The following is a 25,810-nucleotide window of genomic DNA, read 5'->3' on the forward strand; positions in this document are numbered from 1 at the left end:
GATTTGGGATGCTAAATATATCTAAAAAAAAACATGTGTTAGTAAACGACAAAAAAACAATCTCGATCTGTGTGCTGATGCAGGTCTACTCTTGATATTTAATAAAAGTAATTGTGAATTTCTTCCATTTTTTTGGATTGGATTATGATTTTAAATAAACTGTAGTTAGAGTTGAGAATTATGAACAACTCTTTTTCCAAACGATAATTATTGATATTACATACACAAACATAAATCAAACAAACTCTTTAAAATTCAAATAAAAAGAAACTTAATTCATAAAAAAGTTAGTCATCAAACATTCAAATAAGGATAATTTATAATATTTTATTAGGAAATCACACAATCTCGATTAAACATTTGTAATATCATCTACAAACATCATCGTGGTCATCATCATCAAGATTCAAGAAGGGCTCTTAGGGTTTTAGTTTCTAATTTTCTTTCATTAATGGCTTAGTACTCTCCAAGGTTTCTGGAAAAAAAAAACAAATAAATAATAAGAAAAATGACCCAGACAAAACTAACAGCTCATACGTGTTATTTCTCGGTCCTTGATATATAATCTAATTGTTAAGTTAATTTTAGTCCTAAATATAAGATTTATTTTTCATATTTATCATTTTTTTTTAAAGTACCTCTATGAATACTCTCTCAACTATAATCAAGTAAGTGAGGAAGGGAGGATATTAAGAAAGATTATTATAGTGTTTTAGGAAAAACATGTCATATTTGTTATAATTAACTAACTTATAGTGTTTTAGGAAAAACATGTCATATTTGTTATAATTAACTAACTTACCTAACTTCTTTAATCTAATCAAATTAATTAAATCGGTCTTATATTAAGAACCGGAGGAGTATTTTAAAAAAAAAAAAACAAAGAAAGGAACTTTTGCAAAATGGTTCTTACCAAACCATTAACCACCTCCAAAAAAAAAACACTAGACTAAGACGTTAAAATCATTTCTATTCAATGATTGACATGTATAATAAAAAAAGGTGAAGATGATGAGAATATCTTCACATTTTTCATCATATATCTGAAAACAATTTGCGCATATCGTTATCCTAATTTTTCAGCATTATAAACATATGATTTTTGAGAAATGTAAATCTTACTTGTGTTGATTTTTTATTTCTTTTATAAAGAAAATCAAATATTGATCCTAACTTCTTGTTTTTAAAAATACTGGATGCATCTTCATCTAATTTTTTAACTGAAAACAACTTTTTTTCAGACTCAGTAGGAGAATAGAAAATATGGAATCTAATTCAGTTCATATATCCAAAATTCTTAATCAAAGATGGGAATTAAATGTAACTTAGAGAGTGTTTGGTTCACTTAAAAACATTTTTAAAAAAGTGCTTTTTTGCAGATTGAGACAAAATTTTTCACATATACATATTTCATATGCGATAAAATCCCTTTTAAAACCATAATTTAATTTTTATTCAAATACCTCTTTAATGCCATGGTGTCGCGGGAGAGATTGACATGGGGATGGAGCAATAAAACAAGAGAGCTACAGGAGTTAAAGGACTTTCTTTTTTTTTTTTTGAAGAGAATTACCATAAGTTTTTAAGAAAGAATATAATCACTAAAAATTTTTATAGAACAACTTTCAATAACAAATTTTAATATAAAAAATAACAACAGATTCAGACTGCTCAAATATATTATTAGAATTTTTTTTAGTAATTATAATATTTTTCCTTGATATTTCAAAGTAATTCTTCTTTTCTTGTTTGGTACACTGATGCAGCGAGACAAGACAAGAGCCTGGGGGAGCCACAAGCAAGAAGGTGTCCCAAATACCATTAATCACATAAACTGCTTGTGGATACAAATGGGTTTGCTTGACTGGGAACCAGCTTCTATTGTCATCTTAAATGCTTTTTTTTGTTTTGAGGAAATCACAATTAAGTCTTAAAAAAGGATTTAATTACCTTAAAATTTATCAACAAATAAAGAGCAAGTAATGATAAGTTCTAAAGTAGGAAATAACAACATGTTCAGACTAGTTACTTATCATTGAAACTTTATAGTAATTAAATTTTTTTCTTAGGACTTCTTGATAATTCTCTCATTTTTCCCTATAAGAACATCTTTCATTACACGTTACAATGTTCATTCAAACACCTATATATATATTTGATTGAATCACTTCTTGATAAGTCTTGTATGGATATTTATTACATCAATTGAAACCATCAACCATGTTTTTCATAAGCAGCATCCATATGCTTCAACCTACCGGTGTATTTGGATTAACATTGAGTAAAATAAAAGTATACTCCCTTCAGTCCTATTTCTAAGCTTTAAATTTTATAAGAGGTGTGATCTATTTCATCAACCATATTTCTTACCTATCAATTGTTTTTAATAATTTTTTGTTAAACACAAATTAGCTAATTGAAGCTTCTAATAAAGATTGGAGGAAGCTAATAATTCGTCAAAATAGAGTGTTTGGATAAATTTTTAAAAAAAATATAATTAAAAAGCAAGTAATAGTATCTTATGAGATAAGCATGATTTTTAGTACCTAAAAATTTTTTTGGCATTTTTATTTGCAAATTAAAGAGGTTTAAATTGTGAGAGATTATTTTTTTTTTATTTCTTCAAAAACTGTGGGTCATTCTCCCACATTAAAATGATGGATTGTGAGCGCCAACAAAGATATGGACCACTTATCATCCCACATTAAAATGATGGATTGTGAGAGCCAACAAAGATATGGACCACTTATCATAAATCAGATAAAATGCTTTGTGATGCAAAGTGGATGGTTCATATTTTGGCAAATATAGTAGGCATCAGTGTCACTATTTCGTATTGATGTTGCCATTTCTTTCTCTTATTTTGGGATCAATATTCTGCAACTCTCTTGGCATGAGGTCTATTAGGCTCTAACTGGTGTCAACATGATTATCATCCAAATATGGAATATTCCTATTTGGTATTGGCACTTGGAATTTTCAGTGAAAATCTTACAACCCTTACAACTAAAGTTGTCATTATCCCATGCATTATACGAAGTTTTAAAAATAAGTTTCATCATTTATATAGTTTATGAATATTGCAGTTTGTTATAAATTTTATGTTGATTTGCCCCACTCTTTTAGCACTGTTTTATACTATTATATTACATTTGGCACTATCATATTATAATCGAGTACTATTAGATTTTAATCAGAAAAAAATTCCAATAAAAAAAGTTATGAAAATGGGCGAAAAGTCTCCCTTTGAAAAAAAAAAATTTCTGAAAAGGATTTGGTTTGATTATTTTTAGTAAGCGCAATTCTTCTTTAACAATAAATGACATATTCCCAATCATGTGCAAAAGTCTCCAATACCAAAGTCATTATTTACACATCGATAAAGATATGCGATGGCGTGATGCACGTAGCTTTAAAAAAGCTACACCCACTAAAAATAATTAAATCCTCAAATTGATGAAATCATATTTAAAAATAAGAAAAATAGAGTATTACTTCAAATATTGAAAATCAAATTTTATTATAGAAAATTGATTTTTCCACTATAAATCGATTTTGTCGGTTACTCTACTACGCAGTTATGTTGCCTGGTTTTTATACTCTTGATTAGTTTTGGTTTTGCTGGTTATATTGAAAGGCGTTAACATTAACATTGTTAAACTCAAATCCATGCCCTTATAAAATTCTAAGGACTAATGTTTTGAGTGAAATAGAAAAAAACTATAGAGATGAAAAGCTATAAGTTGAAATTATAATGATAAAAACTAAAATTTGATTAAATTATAAGAATCAAGAATGATACTAGCCTAAAAAAATTAGTCTTCCTTGATTCTCAAGAACATCATAACTTATAAACAGTAAAGTTTTATTTATAGTTTTAATATTTTATATTGATGATATTAAATATTAGCCTTCCTTGATATTTTTGTAAATCGAAAGCAATTTTATTCTAGATTAATTCAAAATACCAAATGTTTTTTTTAAAAATCAACTTATATTAAAATCATAGATGTGATTATGAACCCATAAAAATCTTAATTAAGCTGATTTTTCCTCTTAAGTCGTTCTTATTTACATTGATATGGAAATGGCCTAAGCTTAAAGCTTTCACTATCACACAGCTTTAAGGGACCCATCCCGCATGCAGCCTATTTCTGATGGCAAATGAACAAGGTTTTCTGCAACCCACGTGCAGCTGTGTGGGGACAATTCAAACCTCTTGCTCTTGCTCTTAACCTTAACTCTGAATTATATTGGCCACACATTACAACCGAGAAAGATAAATTTGAAATGATCCTTAACTTTTCACAATTATTTTCCTTTTTATTATTATTATTTTTGATCTGTCATGCATAACCTTTCGAAGTTTTCTGTACATGTCCTACGACTTCTCAAACCGTTCACAACTTTTTCACTGTTTACAGATCAAACACGCTCACTATTTACTTTCAGATGATGCAGAAGCCTATTAACACCATTAACTAACTTCGATTAGCTCATTATTTGAGACTGACAACATGCATTTGGTTACATAAATATGTATATACACACACATTCTATAATGAAATTAAGAAATTTATTTTCTAAAGAAGAGCACTCTCAAACACAGAAGAAATTTATTGCATCTGCAATGAGTTAATAGAAGATGAAGCACTTTATATATGACTCAGAATTATGATGAAACTTTAAATGACAGACCAGACCCAGCAAATTTTTCATCAATGACTTTGGATAATCTCTCCACCATTGAAGGTGAAAAGTGATTTACCCAGTCTCCAATTTCAGCCTTCCTAAACAGATGCTTGTTTTCAAAGTTCCTAGCAAAAGTTCCAGATTTGTTTACCTGCAATTCCTTCATCTTCTCAAAGCTGCACAACTTGATGATGCTATCAATCTCACCTCTTTCTTCCTCCTCCATGCTAAAAGGGCAGCCCAAGAACTCTGAAATTCTCTTCAGCTGATCAGTTGTGTTTTCCTTCAGATCCTCATACTTCAAGAACAAAACCTTGTTAGGTCTCTCCCTGCTTTCATTCCAGTACTTCAGCATGTGATCCCAAGATGGACCAAACCCAATAATCCCTTTACAGTACAAATCAAAGGCCTCATCTAGAGTCAATGAAGGGACAGACCCTGGCTTGATTTTGTTCACAAAAATCCAGGAAGAGACAAAAGTGTCAAAAGGGTTCCTGCAGATGTAGATTATCTTACAATCAGAGGTTTTGATCGAGCTAGGCATTGCGTCGAACGGTAGATGGGTGCCAAAGAGCCTTGGATCAGGCAAGCTTGAGAGATCAGGAGCTTCAAGGTCACGGCTTCCATAGACAGTATACTCAAAGAAAGGAACAAGGTGATGAGGATTTGAATGAAGCAGAGGGTGGTCCTTCGAAGAAGGCGAAAGGCTCTTGCGATTAACAATGGCGAAAGTCAGACCTTTCAACCAAGTGGTGCCAGATTTAGGGATTGTAGCAACAACAACATCGGAATCTTTGGCTTGGAAGTGATTCTGAAGGAAGGTTATGGCTTGAATCTCAGCAGGCTGGCACCAGAATCCTTGGAAGAAATAGAGATAACGAGTTCTCCAGCCTCTCTCTCTGGGAAGAGAGAGAATCAGATCTTTAAGCTCCTGGCTAAGCCCTTCCTCTACTTCAATGTCTTCTCTATGATCACGATTATTGGACTGGGGATTTGGGAAGTGGGTCGTCGCAGGCGTTGGAGCCATTGGAGAGAGCAGAAGAAAAAGGAACAAGTAAGAGAAGATACACACTGGTTCTGCAAATTTTCGGAGAAGAAGAAGCCCTATTTTATAGCAGAAATGGAAGTTGCGGGTGGAAGCAAAGTTTATTGAACACGTTGAGCGCATGCAGAGAAGGACGATAAGATCTTTTCATTTGGCCTACATGGCGCCATGGCGGTATGATGTCACACTGGTACATGACTTGTATCTACTTGCAAATGATTTTTTTTCTTAAAACGGAAATCAACATATTTAATCACCGCAAAATATGTTGGCAAAAATAGCAATATAAATTTTTTGTTAAAAGTAATTGTCTAAAAAATTTATTAGTTAAAGCAAATGAGCACTAAAAAGTCTTCAAAATAGAAGTCATTTATATATAACTGAAAAGAAATTAGTGTTGGTGCTATTAACTTTGAATCTTTTAGATTTAATATTGACAATCCACATTTAATTTTTTTAATACTTTTTTTTAAAACATTTTTTTATGATGGGTATAGGATCCAAAACAAAAGCAAACTCTTAATTTTTAATTTTTTTTAAAATAATTTTTTATTTAAAATTATCAGTTGAAAATTTTAAAATTGGATGTGCTCATCGCCTGCAATGAGCATTAGCACTGGAAACAAAAAAAGTTACATACCCTTAAAAATGAATTGCACTCAGATCCAATTAACCAATAAAATTTTTAAATAGATATTTTTAACTAATTTTCTCAGAAAGAAATACTCTAAAATATTACTAATAATTTTTTTCTGACATACCAATCTGTCGGATTTATGTGTCATTTTATGCTACTTTATGCCCTTCTTTTTTTTGGGCCAAAAATTTTATGCATTTCTTTTTTTTTTTTGGCCAAAAATTTTATGCATTTATTTTGCCAGCCTATTTTATGCATATTTGATCTATTAGATTTTTTTTAAAAAAAAAAACCTGAGATCTATTAGTTATTGGATTCTTTAATGCGGACTTGGTATGTCATGGTCTCTTGAAATATTAGTTGCCTATCTTGGGCGCTTACGCCAATAAGTTTCCGAGACAATGAAATATTTCAAAATCCGAATAATTAACAAGTTTATTTTATTCATAAATATAAAATCTTAATATACTTTTTTTTCTTAAATTTATAATTTTTTAATAATAAAGGTGCATCCATCATCTTGATTCCTTTTATGGTAAATTCAACACTATGATCTTATTTTTTTAGCATCCTAATCTTATTTTTAATACATCTAGTATTCTGAAACTTAAAATACTGGATGTAATAAAAAAAAATAATATCAAGGCAGTGGATGAACAAGGAAAATAAGACTAGGATGCTAAATGTATAATAAAAAAATATCAAGATACTAAATGCATATAGACAATAAGATTAGAATGCTGGATGCATCTTTATTTTTATTTTTTTCAAAAAACTATTTCTATTGATTGTTTGTATTAAAGGAGTCTCCTTTTGTTTTTTTAACGCTTGAAGGGATTTCTACTAATGAGGTAATGATTAAAAGAGTATTTTTTTCCTTAAAAATACATTTAACACTTCGATCTTTTTTCTTATGTACATGTAACATTTTAATCTTTTTTATAGTACATTCAACACTTTTTTTTTTGGTGTGCATCCAATACCCTCAAGATTATAGTGATACATGTAACTAAAAAAATAATATCGGGATATTTGATGCAATTTAACTTTAAAAAAATCAACATACATTTATTATTAATAATTAACTTAACTAATTTTTAATAGTTTGGGTATGTGACTTCTATGTTTAAGGTTGGATGAAGTATAAAATTAATAATAAATGATAATTAACTGCTTCCCATAAATAATTCATATGGAGGAAGTGATGCGATCTTTTTCATGAATCCTATTCTATGATCAGACAGTTCCTTAAAATTAACCCTATGCGTTTTATCCAAAAGAAAAATAAGACACCCCTATCCGATGATTTTTTTTTTTTTTGGGACTAAAAATCGTATCCTGTGATTAGCTTTTCTTTTTCTTTTTTTTTTTGGGGCCAACCCTATGATTAGATTTTTACTAATTATTATTATTATTATTATGAGTTTAGTGATAATCAATGCGCTGTAAGAAAGTTTAGGAGATTTTTTATTGATTGGGTGGGACTGTGGGAGCAGGTTCAGAATTAAGATTTGCCTTGTCTCAAAGATCTTATAATGTTGTCCTTTGCTTCTCTTCCAGATTATTTATTAACCTTGGAACTATATTATACTACCTCCTTGGATCCTTCATATAAATTAAAAGCTAATTTGATATTGGATTTGATTATAAATATATTTTAATTCATTTTTTTATATTTATAATTTTTTAAAAATATTTTATTGATTAAAATGATTTCCTACAAAAAAGTAGTTCCAATTCATGTGATTATTTTTTTAATATCTCCAAATCAATTATTTAGCTCTTATATTAAAGATCAGAAATAATATTATATTTGTTACTTTAACAAAAAGAAAAAAAAAAGATTATATTTGTCACACATGTTCACCAAAAGACAAAAGATTCACCGTCAGCTCCTAGTAAGTTACATGAGAGTCTGAAAGTAAATGCTGATATTGATGTTGTACTCTTCGATTTGTAAATATAAGTTATTCGTTTTGAAAAAACTTCTGTTTAAAGTCTATAAAAAGAGTTGGATTTTTTAATAAAAAAAGACTAAAGTAGGCAAAACACCCCTTAATTTTGGATCGGTTACACATCAACTCCCTAATCTTTAAAAATTTAAATTAAGAATCTTGATATATCATGTTTTCGCTATCAAGTCCCATACTGTTAAAATTTCCGTAAGAGTTAATAGTATTTGACGTGTCACATTTTTTATATTTTTTTATTACGTACCATTTCATTTAAATAATAATATGTGGCATTTGATATGTAATTTTAAGCATTTTCTAGACTTTTATTTAACAAATACATATTTAAATAAATATTTTCAAGGTTTTTAGAGTATTTTATATTATTTATTTTAAGCATAAAAAATATATAAAATTACATGTCAAATACGAAATATTATTTCTTTAAATAAAGTGGTAAATAATAAAAAAAATATGACATGACAAAAATCATGAACACGATAATTTTCATGGCAAGAGAGTTGATGATTGTCAAAGCATGAAATATCAGGATTTTTAATTTAAATTTTTAAAGATTAGGAAGACAATATGCGACTGACTTAAAATTTAGGTAAGTTTTGTGTATTTTAGTCTGAAAAAAAATTTGAATTTTCAAATTAATAGCATTGATTAAGAAAAAAATAAACACCAGTTTAATGAGATAACCCTTTTTTACATTTTGGTTTACAATTCTTAGAATCAGTTTAGTCGGGGGGGTGGGCAGAGGGGAGCTGCGATTCTAAAGAGTTCGATTTTTTTTTTAAACAAAAAGGTTATAATTTTTTAATTATTGGTTTACCATTCTGTCTAATATAATCTCTTTATTAAATTTTTTACAGCCTCACTTATTTGTTTTTAGTAAAATTGAATTTAGCGGAGCCTCCTCTTGTTTCGATTCCTCTCCAACAAAATACTACTATGCGGTAAGAAGGGATAGTTAACATCTTTAAATTTGTATAAAAACGTGTGACTTTCCAATTTTACTTTTTACTTAAACTAATGACCATGATAAAGTGCCGTTTATGAAACAAAAGCATGCTGGGAATTTGTTAAAATTATTGAAGAGTAAGGCCCAAAGACAATGGAATGGGCAAAAATTAATTATTACTTTTGCTCTTTAATATAATAATTAGATAACTGATTTAAAAAGATTAAAAAAATTAGTTAAATTGATTATTTATGACAAATGTGCGTTAATTTTTCTAAATTATTTTTTTAAATCATGTCTATTTGAATAATTTCTTGCCAGAAACCTTTTACAATTAATAAGGATATTTTAGAGAAAAAAGTATTATAAATTTGAAAAATAAAAGGGATTGATATATTATATTGATAATTAAATTAAACTCATAACTAAGTTTTGTATTTATGATAAAAAATAGTGTCATATATTTTTCTTATATTTAGTAATAAGTAAGAGTGTAAGCTTTTGACATCTTTTTTGCCATAAATAGAACCCCATGAAGCCTCGAGAATGGTAGGGAGAGAAGGAGATCCTCTCAAAATCCCTGATTTTCTTTTCTCATCATAATCCCATCTTTACTATGGGATAAAAAAATGATTTAGATTTAATATTTTCAAAAATTATTACTCCTTTGATTCTAAATATAAGATATATTTTATATTGTATATTATGTTACAAAATAACTTTTATATTTAGCACTGGAGGACTATCATGATACATAAATAGAAAAAAGAAAGTCAACATTTCTTTTTTAAAATATTAAATTTGGGCGCTCCATTCTTTAACTCAGCAGTAGATGTGAAATTCTCTAAAAAAATAAAAATAAAGGGAGAGATTCATGAAATTGAAAAAAAAAGAAGGAAAATAACAAAAAAAAAAGTTAGATATTGCTAAGTGTTGGAATGTCAACAAAATGTTATTTACAAATTCAGTATTATCAAGTATTGTTATTAAAGCTGATTTAAAATTTAGTAATTTTTAATTTTTTTTACAATTATTTTTCCAAAAACCAAAAAAGGATAGATGTCGTCGGCTGGCTTTAGACGACGTGTCGGTGAGCACGCCGTGGACGCAGCCGCGGACTCTGCGCAGCGCTACCCACAACAAGAAGCAGACAACGTTTCGTTAAGCACGGGCGCCGACAGGAAGGACATTTTGGCTTTTCTTGATCCGCATGACAGCATGTAATAAATTCTAAGGAGAAAAAAAAACTTAAAATACCGTACAAATGAGTATAAAACAAATTAAGGTGGATGAATTTTAAAATATCAAATCAGACTTTTTATATTATTTTAAAATATTATAAAATAACAATATTATCTTTTTTCTTAGATAACTGTTTTTATTTCATATAGCTATTAATTATTCTAGTTTTATGAATGATTATTTTTATTTTTAAAATTCTGATGACTACTTTTATATAACTATTGATTAGACAAGAATAATAAATAACTAAACATAGTCATTCGATCTCTAACAACATTTAATGTATTTTTTTGAATTTTTAAAATAAAAATAATCAATAACGAAATTAGAGTAATCAATATTTAAACAAGAATAGTGACCAAAATTTAAAAAATAAAAATAAATAATCACAATACTAGAATAGTCAACAACTAAACAAGAGTAATTATCAAAGTTCTAAAAACAAATGTAATCAATAACTAAAAAAAATAGTCAAGCTCTGACGACTGATCACCCGAGTTTGGCCATCAAAAACTGGTTTAGAGCATTGATGTGGCAATAATTTAAAAAAAAATAATGAAGCGCATTTAGGTAATTTCATAAGGTTTGAAAATTTAGAGACAAGATAAAAATGTTATTTCTTATAAAAAGGGAAGGAGGGTGTACCAGCTTTTATTCTTAACATAAAAATTATATAACTAATTTGATGATATTAAAAATATTACTTAAATTATTTATTTATAATAAATATATACTACTACGTATATCACTATTGTTGATATTTAAGGTATTTATTTTTGGTATTTTTTGTACCCATGTAGAATATTTTCAATAATTAGTTTTTAATTTTCCCAGTAATTTTCAACCACAATCCTCTTGTTGATAAAAACTCTAATCTTTAGTTATTTTTAGTACTAAGTAAAATCTTTCTAATATTTCAGTAATTATCTTAAATATTTCTGGTACTTATCTTTTATATTTTCAACCTTAATCTTTAATTACTTTTAATATTTTAATGGTAAAGTCACTTTAAAAATTATTTTAGGTTATTGAGTGCTACTAAAAAAATAATTTAGGATATTGGCTGTATATTTTTTTTTTTTGGACCAGAGATATTGGCTGTATATTCACCTAAGGACTTTGTGGGAATTAATAGTGAAATTAAAATTGCTTGTGAAAAAATATTTTTAAAACAAAATTGCATTATAAACTATTAAAGGTAACTTCTTTCAGAATCGCTTCATACTGTGGAAGGAAGAGTACATATTATCTGTTTAGCCATTAGCTAGGTACGTAAGATTTGAACGGAAGACAGAGTTCTCCGGTCAAAAAAAAAAAAAAAACGGAAGACAGAGTGGTTATTCAGGGAGCTTGGATTTATTGAGAGTTGATAGTTAATTAACTTTTTTTTTTTTAGAAAAATCTCTTTTGGACATTTAAATAACTCAAATTTTGATTTTAATTATTAAATTTATCAAACTCCTACTTAGGTCACATGATTTAAAAAGAGATTTTCACTTCTTTATTATATTATCTCAATTTAGTTTTTTTTTTCATGTTTCACTTTATATTTAAGATATTTTTTATGATTTCTCTAAGGTGTTAAAATTTAATTCACTCTATAAATTTGAATTTTTCATATTAAATTATTTTAATTTTATTGTATTATGTGAAATATTTTTTTTAATAATGTTTCATTATTTATTAAAATTCATATTTATTTTGGTCATTTTACAACTAAATTTACTTTTATTCAACCATAATCTAAACAACCTTTTACCAATATCATTTTTGCAAACTAGCTTTTCTGAACTCCAATCCAAACACAATTCAGCTTATTCAATTTAGCTTTTACCTAACTTCACTTTTCTATAAGCTATTTTTTCAATAAACTACTTTTCCAATCGCTAATTCAAACGGACCCTGAGTAACATTCTTCACGCTCCATTGGTTGAATTTAATGCCTCTAGATATTAGATAGACAGATTTGGATCAAAAACTGAGAAGGGAAAATCACACTTGACACAAATAATTGCAATTTCATGCTCTATTAATAAACTGTTGATTGAGATGTTAAGTACTTTCACATATAAAGAGAACAATACAGGTTCAAATATCCGGAAGCCTACATATTGCTTGTTGATATGGCTTTAATTTTAATCTTTTTAGTCTAACAGAAATTAGTTTCAATTTCAAAATAACTTGGAAAGACTCTGAATTTACACCAAAAAAATTGCAATTTTGTGATCTAAAATTCTTTTAAAAAAGTACTACCTTCAATCTTTAATACAAGATTTAATTAACTAATTTGAAAAGGTTAAAGAAGTTATTTAAATTACTTTAAACTATAAAAAATTAATTTGACTCGCTTGTCAATTGTGTATGAATTTCACATTGCAAAATTAGCCGGATGCGTCATATTTGGATCAGAAGACAGAGAGCGGTCATTCAGGGTCGTTGGATATATTGAGAGCTGATAGTTAATAGAGAGCCGCGCTTCTCACATTTTCGTTTTTGGTCAACGTTCTTTACTCTCCCATTGGTTGAATAGATGTCTCCATATATTAGAGGCTCTTTTGGATAAGTTTATTTTAAGTCCCTTTACACGCGAATAAAAAAAAAAAACTCTTATGACATGTTTATATCGTATTTCGTAAATTATCAGTAACAAGTTATTTTCAAATGCTCACACCACCATTTAAAACAAGCCTTAAATAGACAGATTTGGATAACAGGGAAAATCACACTTTCTGACCAATAAATAAGACGAATTATTGCAATTTCGTGCTCTAAAATTCTTTTTGAAAATATCAACTCAGGACTTCAGCCCCCCCCCAAAAAAAAAAGCCAAAATTTCCCTATTCAGTCAGAAATTTCACATGCAAAATTGTATTTCATAATCAAAATTAGAAATTTCTTACTTGAGATTTATGAACAACTTTCGGAGGAATTATTTCATATTTGTTAGTGTTCACTAATAATAAATAACAATTGAGTAACATGCAAAAAATTGATATTAATTTATTATTGAAAATTTTTGGTGATCACATTCCTTCTTCATCACCTCATAGTAATTCTTTCTGTTTTTTCCCCTTCATGAAATGTAATATTGATATTTCCAAATTTGAGAGCACTGAACGAAGAGTCATTTTATTTGGCCCCGTTGTGTCATTTTCCCCAACAAATAATTGGGTTCTAAATAGTAGACCACATACAGCCTATTAGATTCTGCCAAATTTTGGTTGCGTGACTCGACAGCCTTCTAAATTAGTTAGTGGATTCTTTCCATTTTTATGCCAACTTTAGATCAACATATCAATAAAGAAGTTTAGATAAATCACATCAAAATAGAATGCGTGCCATACCTTTGATTCATCCAGGTGATAGATTATCTATCACGTTTGACATGAAAAAAATTTGCAAAATGGGCATCATATTTTAATGCATTGGATGCTTGAAATGATGGATCCCATGAATACATGATTTGGTGGCCGACAAATACCTTTTTCTTTTTAAGCGCACTATGTGTGTATTCATTTTTCTTTTCTTAAAATAAGATTATCCGTTTTCATCAGACTTCCAATATCCTATGAATCTTTCTTCTTCACAACTGTTATCAACATTATAATGACTCATGAAAAAGTTACTAAAATAAAATAGCTACGACAACAATGAACACTGAATAAGAAGCACCTCTGTTTAATGTAGTACGAGGGGTATTTAGATAGAAATCAAACTATGATTTTAGAAGTGATTTTACAGTCTGCGAGGTAAATATATAGAGGAGTTTATTTCAATTTACGAAAAAGTGTTTTTGAGAAATACTTTCCAGGGTATCCAAACACTCCAATGATATGATCATCAGGACCTCAGCTCTTCTTGAACAAATTGAAAGATATCCGCACATGTTGATTTGATGCCATATAATATTTTTAATTCATGATGCTCCTCAAAGAAATTAAACTCAAGCTGGGGAAAAAAAAAATCAGCACTCTTTCTCTTCGCTAACAATTGAAAAAGGCCGATGAGAAGGCCAAAACAGTAGGATCAACCCATACCTGGACTGAGAATCCATCTGTGCTATCCATTGACTCTCCAAGTTTTTACTGCAAGAATGATATTTAAGTTTATAGTCATCAAATCAACGTTATAAGGTAGTTGGAAGGCTACATTGCCACCAAAAGTACTTTGAGCCAATTAAAGGGGTAGATGGAATTGTTAAAGATTACCATGTAGGTCCAATTCCATATTTCGATGCAGGAATTTTTTTGCACTTATACCCAGTTGGTTCGCATTGATGAAATTGCTAGGGTTGCCTGTTGCTCAAAATTAATAGAGCAGAACTCTTTTAGCTTGTGAATCCAGTGCTTTCACGAAAGGGAGAGCAAATCCTTTAGAAGTTTAAGAACTTGAAGCAGAGCCCTTCCATAGATTAGTATTGGACCCTTGAAAAGAACAACACAGGGTAAAAACCACTGACATGGATAAAAATGTGAAGAGAAAGGGTAAGGCATCAGTGTGACTTGCAAAGGATGAGGTCCTACTTGGATGCACCTTCTCCTTCCCTCTTCCTGGTGACAGAATTTGGTATTTGGAGCCACATTGGATTCCAGCTAATTCAGATTTGAGCCGAGTTGGGTGCTTGAGAGCTACGGCCCTTTCCACTTTGATGTAACACCTGTTGATGGATATGTCAACTAAAGCAACCACTTTGAAGTGTACTCAACCATCACCACTAATTTCATATCTCACGATCCTGCCACAATTTCCAAAAAAAAAAAAAAAAGAAAAAGAAAAGAAAGCATATAGTAAAATGTAAAGTTTGTATGCACCAAACCATGGTTTAACATAGTCATCATTAGGTTAAAAAATGCTACCTAGTAAATTGCTGCTGCAGAAACAATATTATATTTCTTCACTCATGTCCATAGAATCTGGAACTTCTAGGACATTAGTTATTGGAAATAGAGATGGACGATTTTCTTCTGTGAAAGGAAGCAGCTCCCCTGAATATAAGCTCTTAATGATCCAACTTAAAGGCTGCAAAGGAAATCAAGTTAGGTTCACATGCATGTATGCCTACAAGTATCCAAACTCCGAGAGTTCTTTTCAGATGCATAGGAGAGGGGGGCGGGTAGAAGGGGAGGGATCACTTGACACTGAAGCAATAACAAATTCGTAGAGGATGGGTTTTCACTAAATCCCCGCTAAGATTAAATGTCATGAGTCTTGTGACTAAGTCTTTGTTTACAAAAATCTACATATATATTATATTGGTACTGATAACAGAAAAATAACGCATTATGAACTTCTTTTAACTATCAGCTTTTTCTTTTTGGCTGGATACTACCAATTATTTGATTACTTATAGTTATTCATTTTTTAATTAAAAAAAACTTAGCATGCTAGATCTTACAGGAACAATGAAATTACCACCAATGATAAAATAGTGAGAAGTATAAAAATGTTCAATTTTACATGAGTGTCAATTGATCTGTCCATTTATATATAAAGATCAAGCGAGAGAAGTGATCTTTGTAAAAGGTGAATGGAAGAAATAAACAGTTAATCACCACAAGATCACAAATCCATGGTCAACATTAATGCAAAGGCCACTAATGGGGAAGTTAAAGACGTTCATTACAAATTGGTGACGATTTTTCATTATTCTTGACCATTTATTTATGATATAAGAGTGATCACTTTCTCCTCTAATCTCTCACACAACATCACTCAAGTCGGGTACTGAAAACTATAAAATTCCGAGTCAGTATTGAAGAGAGCATAAAAACCAAATTATATTCTTAATTTCTTACCACAATAGGAATCCCCTTCTCCAAGGCACATGATTTCAAGTGACGAGATATAGAAGGTTTATCTTCGGCAATAATAGCTCCCGCAGAAATCCTTCCTTCATCAATACTCCTAACTAACCACTGAAGGGTTTTGAATACCTGTCCGCCTCCATGCTGGGCAGCAAATGAAAAGATTTTTTTTTTTTTTTAAAAAAAAGAGGAGGTATTAATTAATATGCAAGAATGTAAAGGATGGACATTTTTGTACAGCTAGCTAACTAGACGATGGCCATGGTAGCATCTTAACATGCAACAAAATATAGTGGTGTGCGGCTAACTCGCAGTCGCAAGTTATAAAACTAGCCAGCTAGAAGACGGACATGATGCTAGTGGTAAAGCAATAACTGTGTATCTCAGCAACTAGAGTAATTCAAGGAATTTAGTATGATTTCAGAGGTATCAATCGGACATCAGTTATCATTAAGCGCCCTACATCAGGTGGAATGATAGCAGAAAGAAACCGAAATTTGATTTTATGGTTTCATATTGGATTTAGCTAGAATCCCTTCCCCATGCGGAGGCGCTGGACATGACACATATTTTAGAAAAGGAATAGTAAAATAACAAGATTACTAAAAAAAAAAAAAAAATCAAAGAGCATATAGTTGAGTTCAACCCAAAAAAAAAAAAGGGAAAAGACTGCCAAGGCAAAAATAGCGGTGCTGTCAAGTTATTCAGGTCTCCAACTCTAAGGCCGTGGGTTTTTTTTTTTTTTTTTGGGGGGGGGGGGGGGGGAATAAAAGACCATTACCTTGGTAATACTCGCCAATTTTGTGCAGAAATTATGCTTGCCATGTAGCATGAACCCTACTCCCTCAAAAATCGGCTTTAGGTTATTATGACGAACTAGCCTTCTTGTTATGGTCAACTTCATGTCATTCCGGTTATGAAGAATCATGTATCTAACGCAGATAAATTAAAAGCAATTAATTGGATGTGATCATTAAGATAGGAGATTCAGATCAAATGTGTACACTGACTGGGAGAATTTTGTCAACTTGCCAAGCATTGGGGAAAAATCCACCGAAAAGGAAAAGATAACTCAGCACATGTGGCATGAAAGAACTGTTAATCCATTTAAACCACAATTTCATTCTGGAGTTTTAACCCTAAAAATCAGAAAATATCAATCACATTCTATATGATAAGGTGGTGTTGGAGTTTTGTTGTCCACCAGGAGCTGCAGTTGGGTCTGTGAATCTTCTGTTGTCCATGGAAAATTTAAAATTCTCATGGGAATTACATTATTTCTGTCACTTCAGGACAAATTTATATTATTCCCACATTGAAAGCTTGCCTCACATCTTAAATTGGGAAGAAATGCCAAACTTGATAATGGGTGGAAAGGACTGCCATTCTTCGAATTCTATTTCAGTTCCATCAAGATTTACAAATGTGAGAATCTTCTGGTATTAGGAATATTGAAGTAAAAAAAAAAATCAGAATCTAAGCCGTCAAAGCTAACACTGAATATAGATTTACAATGAGGTTTAGTAATCAATATCCCCCAACGCTACCCCCAAAAAAAGGCGAAAGTGGGGAGGGAAAAAAAAACAGACAATAGTTCGCAGATTTCCGAAGCAGAACTAGGGGAAAACGTAACTTACTTCTTAGGCTCTACAATAGTTCCAGCAGCAATACAATCAGTTAGCCAATCAACTTTAAGTATCAAGGCTCCAACGGCACATCCATACAAGAATTTGGCGGTTTGTAGCTGAGACAAGTAAAAGGGACAACATTATATAGTAGAGGAGGCGAAAAAGCAATAATTATAACTCTTTACTCTTGCCTCTTAGGTCCTCTTAAAATAGTTTTCTTCTTGTTCATATCTATGATTTCATGCCTGTTTCATTGGGTGTGATGCAAGGGAATAGCTGAAAGCATTACAAGGTCAAAAGAGCCCCAAAAAAAAAAAGTATCAAAACGACATTACAAGATCACAACTAAAAACTACAATAAAACAACATAACATGGGAGCTCAGACATAAAGCCATTGTAAACGCGTCTGCATTCAGTGCTCATCAGGTGATGAGCACCCGATGCTCATCACCTGATGAGCAATCTGGGCTGTCCAGATCTAATCTAGACAGTCCAGATTTAATATTTTTAAATAATTATTTAAAATACAAAAAATTATATTTTTAAATAATGATAATTAAGAGATTATCTTCATTTTTTATCTTGTACCTATTAAAATAATTATTTTAAAAAAATAAAAATAAAATTAAAATTAAATCTGGACTGTTCAGATCAAATCTGGACAGTTCAGATCTGATGAGCACCCAATGCAAATCTGTAAATATACGGCGTCAAGGAAAGACTTTTTACTATAGACAACAGACGATTCTACATTTTCTTGTTGGAAATTCTCAGAAATTTCAGAACAAGACACCAAATTATGTCTAGTCCTACAGGAGAATTTGGGAATAATCTTTGATAATTGTGGAGCTATTAAAATATTAACGAAGATAGCCAAAACATTAATTGATGATTGAAAACAAACCTTTCTCATGCAAAGAATAACAGGAAGTTGTTGGCGAGAGGATGTAGAACTTCTCTTTCTCCTCGAAATTGGAGGAGAGGGAATGTCAGAAAGAACCACCCCGCCAGAATTTCTTATAAGTGCTTCCATGTCTCTTTCCTTCTGACTAGATAATCCAGTGAGAAGGAATTCTGTGCCTAGAAATATATATTTCGTCCTTACCTTTCTGCAATAATTTGTTAGAGAATGTTTCACATGGGGCACAAAATTTGCCAATGACTTGGAAGCTTTTCTTCTTTTTGCTCTGACAGACGAACCTACATTATTGGAGCGCAAAATTAAGTAATCTCACACACCCATTTTGTAGAACACAAAGATAAGTCACACAGTCAATACAAAATAGTGTTTACTTTTATTATATGAAGATTCAAACTTCGAGAGAGTCCTTTTCAGATGAAGCCGCTCCTCTTCCCCTGAAAAACGTACATGCTTTTTGACTCCGACATGTCCACCATGGAATTCATTGCAGTCAGCTTGTAACTTGTTAATGTTGTTCTGTTGATGCTGGACGAAAGATTTCGGTGGTAAGTGCTTGTTTCTATGTTTCTCCACATCGATTTCATTCCCAACAATCTCTGGACCCAGCAAGGATTGTTCTATCCTATCATTTAGAATTGGAGTTGCTGCCCTCTCTTCAGATGATTCCGCTGGAATGCCACTCTCATCTGCTTCTTTTAAATCATCGATTCTCTTCCCGTATCTCATTTCTGTATTTGACTTGTGATTATCAAAGATATCATGATTTTGCATCGTTTTGCTTCCGTCCGGGAAATTGGATGCAAAGAGACCCTTCGAACTCCTTTTATCTGAGAGGGCAGCAATACCATTCCCCTGATTAGTTGAAAGTAGTGCCTGGTTGCATTTTCGGAAAAGAGATTGGTTAGGGATAATCATGCTATAAGTCTTAAGAGACCTCAACTGTTTCCGACAAGTTTGAGCAACACTAGTCAACATCTGAGGCGTTTGTTGAACCTTGTTTCTGATAGTGGCTGGAATATCTTCTCCATCTGGTGAAGACATTATTTGCTCATCTCTATCCTCTGATGCCACATTATGATCTGAGGTCCTCTGAAAATTGTCAACTTCAAGTTCAGGAATGGGGGAGACATTTAAATCATTATCAATATCCTGTCTCTGAGGTTTGGAATTGATCAGTTCTGAAGGAATGCTACAAGGAACAACTGAACAAAGAGGGTCATCCAGTGACAGATTAGAGCATTGGGCCTCATTTTGAGAATGCAATATGCCCTCATCAGCTCTGTGCAAGGTCTCATAAGGTATGCTTGACTGAGAACCAATTCCACCCTTAAAGTCATGTTTTTGCACACAAGAATTCTCATCCGGAACATCACCAGCAGATTCTGAAAGAAAACTTGTCTCTCTGATGAAAAACTTAGAATTACGTTCTGCATTTTTCTGGTTGCATAGGAATGAATCCAATTCCTTCCAAATAGGTGAAAGACAAAACAAAAGCCATCAAGAATAATAACGGTATCAAGATGCTAAATCCATATTAGCATACGCATGTGCTAGAGACACATTAGAAATTTTAAAATATTGAAGAACTAACCCAAAGTCTAAAAGCATATATTTCAGTCTAAAGTACAGTGATAGTGTACATCAAGTTAAAACAACCAATTGAGCAGACTGTTGATAAATGAAAGAAAATGATGATACAAACTGCCATCCATCATTATTACAATTTAACCTCCTGCAAGACATAGAATGGGTTGAACATGAAAACCTAGCATTTCCATGAGGCTAGAGCATCTGATTAGGAAATAGTGGAATAAGGACTTAGGCATTCAGAAAAATGGAATAGGCAAGTTGGTATCCCTTGAAATCCTAAACAGCTTGGCATCCTTGCAATTCGATGGTGAATAATGATTTATGACACACTGTAAGACAAAAAAATAATGTATTTTCCTGGAACAGTTCTCCAAAATTGTTAGTAGCGAGTTCCTCGTAGAACAAAGTCCTAGGAGTTACCATTTTTCCCTAAAATTCAGACCCTTCATATCAACAATAAAATACAAACTATAACAAACCACTGCTTCCATCGGAATTTTGTTTCCCTTTTAGCCACATGAATTTTTGGTTTAGTCAACATATCCAACATTGATCTACCACAATGGCATGCCAAAACCTTACGTTCACTAAAATAGTTAGCTTTCATCGCACCATTGCGCGAGCTACTAATAGTAGAAAAACTATAAATTCCAAAAGGGAATATCAAATTTTAGATCCAACGAACTTATTTTTCAGTCAGGAGGAGGAAGGCTTGGGGAGGAATCAATGGTGTAAGTCAGACTCTCCGGGATTGTTTCAACAGGATTCATATATAAAAGACCAAATTGGTGAGACTCATAGAAAGGATTCAATGAATGAAAGACATACCTCACTTGTCCAACCACCTAACCAGCGGCTTTTAAACCTGTCTGGAATCAAGTAACTTGCCAAAATCCCGTTTTCTGAAAAATTTCTCAACAGAAAATATATGATCATAAATTCTAGAGACAGCAAAATCAAAGGATAATGTCAAAAAATAATTAAAACTTACTGGTATTTCCAACCAGTGAATATTTGACGTTATTTTGGAGTCTGTTTGAAGCTGAATCAGCTGGACCAACTGCCTGAATAGTGAGAATCCGGGTAGTAGTTATTTACATTAAAGACGATAAAAAAGTTGACCCTAAACCAGTGGCATAATTCTGTGCATACTACTAAGCGAAACAGAGAGATGATACCCACTACAATTGGGAAAGAAGAACAAGTCTGTATTTGTTTCCGTGTTAACATTTAGTTTTTTCCAAATTCACTTGTCACTGGTACAATGCAATGGATAAACAAGGCATGTAATAAGGTTGAACTTTCAAAGAATAAACATCTGATTTTTTTCAGTGAGTGATGGCCCAGAAAGCCAAAGACTAGGATGCGTAATTACCTGGTTTTGGGCAGAAACACTGGAAGTATGCTGTAAAAAATGATGACAAATATGACCCAAACCAGGGTTATCAGAATGCTTATCCCTCTCACAACATAGAGACTGTACAGGTGGGTCTTCTTTTGGCTGCATATCGATCTCTGCATCGACTTCTAATGATTTCTTTGCTAAATTATCATCTAAATTAACAAATTGAGATATATGCTCTCTAATTTTATAAACACATCCATGATATTTTTCAGCATCAGAGATGTCTTTGACTTGAGACGTTGCTGAACTCTGACGTTCCTCAGGGAAGATGCCAGAAGATAACCCCACATCTTCATAAGCATCTTCCATATTAACATCATTCAAATCAGAAAGAGAATCACTCCAATCAGATTCCTCGTTTGAAGAAAGGAAGCCGTCTTCCAAATCCTCAAGCCTAGCCTGCTTCACACGGAGGGCTACTTCAAGTACAGCTTCAGCAGGATATGTTTCTGAAACTGGTTTCATCTTTACTAATTCATGTATGACCAACGCCTCAGACGCTGCAATAGAAAGTTCAACTGCATTACTGATGTCTGCATTTTTAAAGCTCGTGACCTTGGATTTTTCTTTCTGTTTTCTAACGGAATCAACATTATCAGGACATTTTGGACCATCCACTTTCACTGTTTCAGGAATGGAACAAGGCAAAATACTCTGTTCGGAGGCGCAGTCATCCATCATGGAATGCAGATTCTCTCCAAGATCAACAGCATTTTTAACTGGTTGCACTGACAGAACTTTACTTGATGCAGCTAAATTATTAGATGTATTCAAACCCTGGGTTGGAGAAAACAGTGGATCGACACCTGAAAGGCGCAGGCTAAAGTGTAATACTTGTTCCTGCGAAATATTTACAGATGAAGCAAACCTTAGTGTTGAATTTTAACTTTAACATATAACAGTACGATCAATTTTCCAATTACTGGAAATATGACCTTTTTAACTCATTTCATAAGCTTAAATTTTTCCAGATAAGTTTGTTTAGGTCACTGAGCACAGATGCATCTGCTGGGAGATGATAAATCGATTTAAAAGAAGAGGATAATCTTCCTAAGGTAGGTGCGGTTAGATTCCATCGTAATATGAATATCAGACATATTACAAAGACTGCGTTTAGAAGCCCTGCAATTTCTTTCTTCCAACAGTAAAGTCTTAGATATGTCCAGCAAATTGAGGCAAGTAGCAAATGCATGTACAGATATCTATTATTATACTCCTCCGGTCCTAATTATAAGACCCAATTGACTTATTTGAGGAGATTAAGGAAGTAAGTTAAGTTGGTTATTTATAATAAATAAGTGTTGTCATTCCTAAAATAGCCTTACTAATTAAGTATATTGGTTAAAACTATCATTATTAGAAGGATTATCTTGGAAAAAAATACATAAATATAAGAGACAAAATGGATTGGGTCTTATAATTAGGACCAAATAAAAAGTCAAATTGGGTCTTATAATAAGGACCGGAGGAGTATCAATTAATAATTCATATACAATTAAAATGAGGTGACTCTTCTGAATAAACAATAAAAGAACGGTTATTAGCAGTTAAAAAATGTTTAAGGAAGATAAACAGAAAGCAAATTATTTGATAAATTCCTTTATTTAAACACTCTTCACTAACAAAGAAATAAATAAGATAACTCCCCTTTGTATTGACATCAGAGGATTATACACGGACAAAAATGTCAGAAGAATGCACCAACACAAGATCAGTAGTATTACCCCATGTACCCAAGAAAAGAATAAAATAAAAGAACAAGAGAACTAAAACTTACATTTCCTGGAGATGAAGCAGGACTAGTGGGAGAATTATCTTCTCCGGATAAGAACAAATGACAGCTCTTGTACCCACCTTCTTCCCTTGATAGTGCATTGATGTCTTTGCCCTCACCAAAATTTTCCTGAGAAATTGCCAGATCCTAGATAATTTTCAGACAAAAGAGACACCCAGGCTAATCAGCACAAGTAATCTGAGCATAAACTAAATTAAAGACACAATTGTTCTTGGGCTTTAGGGTTACATTTTAGACCCTAAGAGTTTAGAGCGTACATATATTCACAGGTAAATTTGTGAGTCTGCCTCAAAGTTTAACAACTTTGATTTTTGCATTTATTTGGGGTTATTCCAATGCCATGGAAATGCTGATAGAAATCTATTTGCTAAAACCCAAATGACCCCAAATTTTTCCATATCAAGATAAATGCGATACCATGTTAAATTAAGGAGATTTGAATTCATTTGGTCAAGTAAAAGCTACTAACACTATTGGAAGTAACCAACGTTAAAGTAAAATAATGATTACTTGTGTGGAAACAAGTTATGAAACCAGGGTAAAGCTTGCATTTAAATCCACCAAAAATTTTTTAAAAAAAAATGAAAGAGGGAGCAAAAACGGGAAAATAAAATTTCAACCTTCACTTTTTCATTGGAATGAATTTGGGACTCCTTTACATATTCACAAGATCCATCTGCTCTAAGATTCTGAAACCAAGCAGGAACCCAAGCTACATCCTGTAACATACGCATGCGCTGCCTTCAAATTGACCATTATAGCAACGAAATTATAAGTGAAAAGGAGCCAGTATGGGTACATTGAAAAGAAGTAACATTTTGATATATTTGACCATCTCTCAAAATCATAAAGAAAGAAGTAAATTGGTGATACAAAAGAAATATACTTGTATTGTTGTTTTTTATGTTACTCATGGATCTCAAAAAATTAAAATCTTCAGCATTTATATACCATACACCACATATGGACACATTTTTCCCCGGAAAACAAATCTTTGGAAGAAGTTTGGTATTTAAAAGACTAAAGATTCTTTATCGTGGTATCAATTTAGGATTCCGGCTTTGGAGCTCGAACAAGAAATGTGCTTCCAAATGGAATTAAGGTTCGAATCCCAAGGATCGAGAATATCGGAGATCAACAACAATTGATCACATGTAAAGAGCAAGGAAGAAGACGACAGTTATACCGCAATTCATGGTCACACTTCGCACAAAAAATAAAAGAGGGAAAGAAAAATCGGCTGTCTGTTGATTTTAAATCAGCGCAAGACAGATGATCCAAAAACATGAATGAATAAAGCATCACAAGTGTTCTAACCTCGGAGAACTGGGGAGGACGAAGCCCTAAGCTCGCCATCTGAGAAGCGGCAGTGAGGGGAGAGCTCAGCGCCATGGAAGAGAGCCCGAGGAAGAAGCAGCTCGACGAAGAAAAATTTGGCGCGAAATGGAGCCACCCTTTGGGTGAAGACGCGCCAAAACTGAATGTATCATCTACTGAAATTTTTTTGTGAGGGGAAAAAATAATAAGTATAAATATATAAATTTTAAATTATGTAAAATAGATATTGTATTTCTAAATCTGAACAATAATTCTTTATAATAAACCAAAAACAGATGTTCTCTTTATTATTACTATTACTATTATTTATAAATGCGGTCGCCCTTTCAATGCAGATTGTCGTTGATTTTTTTTTTTTTGTTGGCCCGAGGCCTGCACTGGTTTATTGTTACCATTTTGTCTATTTCTCGGTACTTTTTCCCATCTTATCCGTCTTTTTTTTTTTTTTAAATCTATCCCGTTTAATATTAAAATGTGATTCTCAAGCAATAGGCTTTTTTTTTAATAAAAAATTGGAAGTTTTCCGGCCAAAAAAAAATTTAGAAGTTTCAACTTTCAACTTTCAACTTTCAAGTAACATGTTAACTTCAGCATTGTTTTTAGTAGTCACATTTTGTGAGCAACGCCACATGGCATGGTAAATTTTAGAGTCCCGACTTCCAAGCCTCTTAATTATTACTCCCTCAGGAGTCTTATAATATGCTCCTCTAATCTTTTTATAAAGTAGAGAAAGAACATTTTTTTTATTCTATTTGTAAGTTATTTTCTTAAAGATCTAGCATAAATGTACTA

At 31.7% G+C, this 25,810-nt stretch overlaps 2 protein-coding genes across 2 annotated transcripts; both read right to left on the reverse strand.

The window, feature by feature from the left end:
* Nucleotides 1-4,468: 4,468 nt before the first annotated feature.
* Nucleotides 4,469-5,742, reverse strand: LOC114739082 (cytosolic sulfotransferase 15). The gene has a single exon (XM_028927140.1). The coding sequence runs from the start codon at nucleotides 5,717-5,719 to the stop codon at nucleotides 4,673-4,675; it is 1,047 nt and encodes a 348-aa protein (XP_028782973.1). The 5' UTR covers nucleotides 5,720-5,742; the 3' UTR covers nucleotides 4,469-4,672.
* Nucleotides 5,743-14,393: 8,651 nt separating this feature from the next.
* LOC114738650 (uncharacterized) lies at nucleotides 14,394-25,072 on the reverse strand. Its single transcript, XM_028926715.1, has 15 exons — nucleotides 24,998-25,072; nucleotides 24,301-24,399; nucleotides 23,663-23,806; nucleotides 21,856-22,725; nucleotides 21,472-21,544; nucleotides 21,309-21,382; nucleotides 19,262-20,354; nucleotides 18,873-19,168; nucleotides 17,977-18,083; nucleotides 17,121-17,271; nucleotides 16,331-16,483; nucleotides 15,392-15,554; nucleotides 15,059-15,270; nucleotides 14,744-14,959; nucleotides 14,394-14,620 (listed from the first exon to the last, which is right to left on the reverse strand). Exons 1-12 carry the CDS (start codon nucleotides 25,070-25,072, stop codon nucleotides 15,420-15,422), a joined length of 3,270 nt encoding a protein of 1,089 aa, XP_028782548.1. The 3' UTR covers nucleotides 14,394-14,620; nucleotides 14,744-14,959; nucleotides 15,059-15,270; nucleotides 15,392-15,419.
* Between the last annotated feature and the right edge of the window lie 738 nt (nucleotides 25,073-25,810).

The sequence above is a fragment of the Neltuma alba genome, unplaced genomic scaffold (assembly GCF_004799145.2).
Source record: "Neltuma alba isolate B1F8T4 unplaced genomic scaffold, ASM479914v2 tig00002811_pilon, whole genome shotgun sequence".
Classification (NCBI taxonomy): domain Eukaryota; kingdom Viridiplantae; phylum Streptophyta; class Magnoliopsida; order Fabales; family Fabaceae; genus Neltuma; species Neltuma alba.

What these genes read in the sequence shown, in the direction of transcription:
- LOC114738650 (XM_028926715.1), bottom strand. Translation starts at nt 25,072, where the DNA reads ATGGCGCTGAGCTCTCCCCTCACTGCCGCTTCTCAGATGGCGAGCTTA. An exon ending in GTCCTCCCCAGTTCTCCGAG is followed by an intron (nt 24,400 to 24,997) that starts GTTAGAACACTT and finishes CGTATGTTACAG; the next exon opens with GATGTAGCTTGGGTTCCTGC. An exon ending in TAGGTGGTTGGACAAGTGAG is followed by an intron (nt 20,355 to 21,308) that starts GTATGTCTTTCA and finishes CCTATTTGGAAG; the next exon opens with GAATTGGATTCATTCCTATG.
- LOC114739082 (XM_028927140.1), bottom strand. Translation starts at nt 5,719, where the DNA reads ATGGCTCCAACGCCTGCGACGACCCACTTCCCAAATCCCCAGTCCAAT.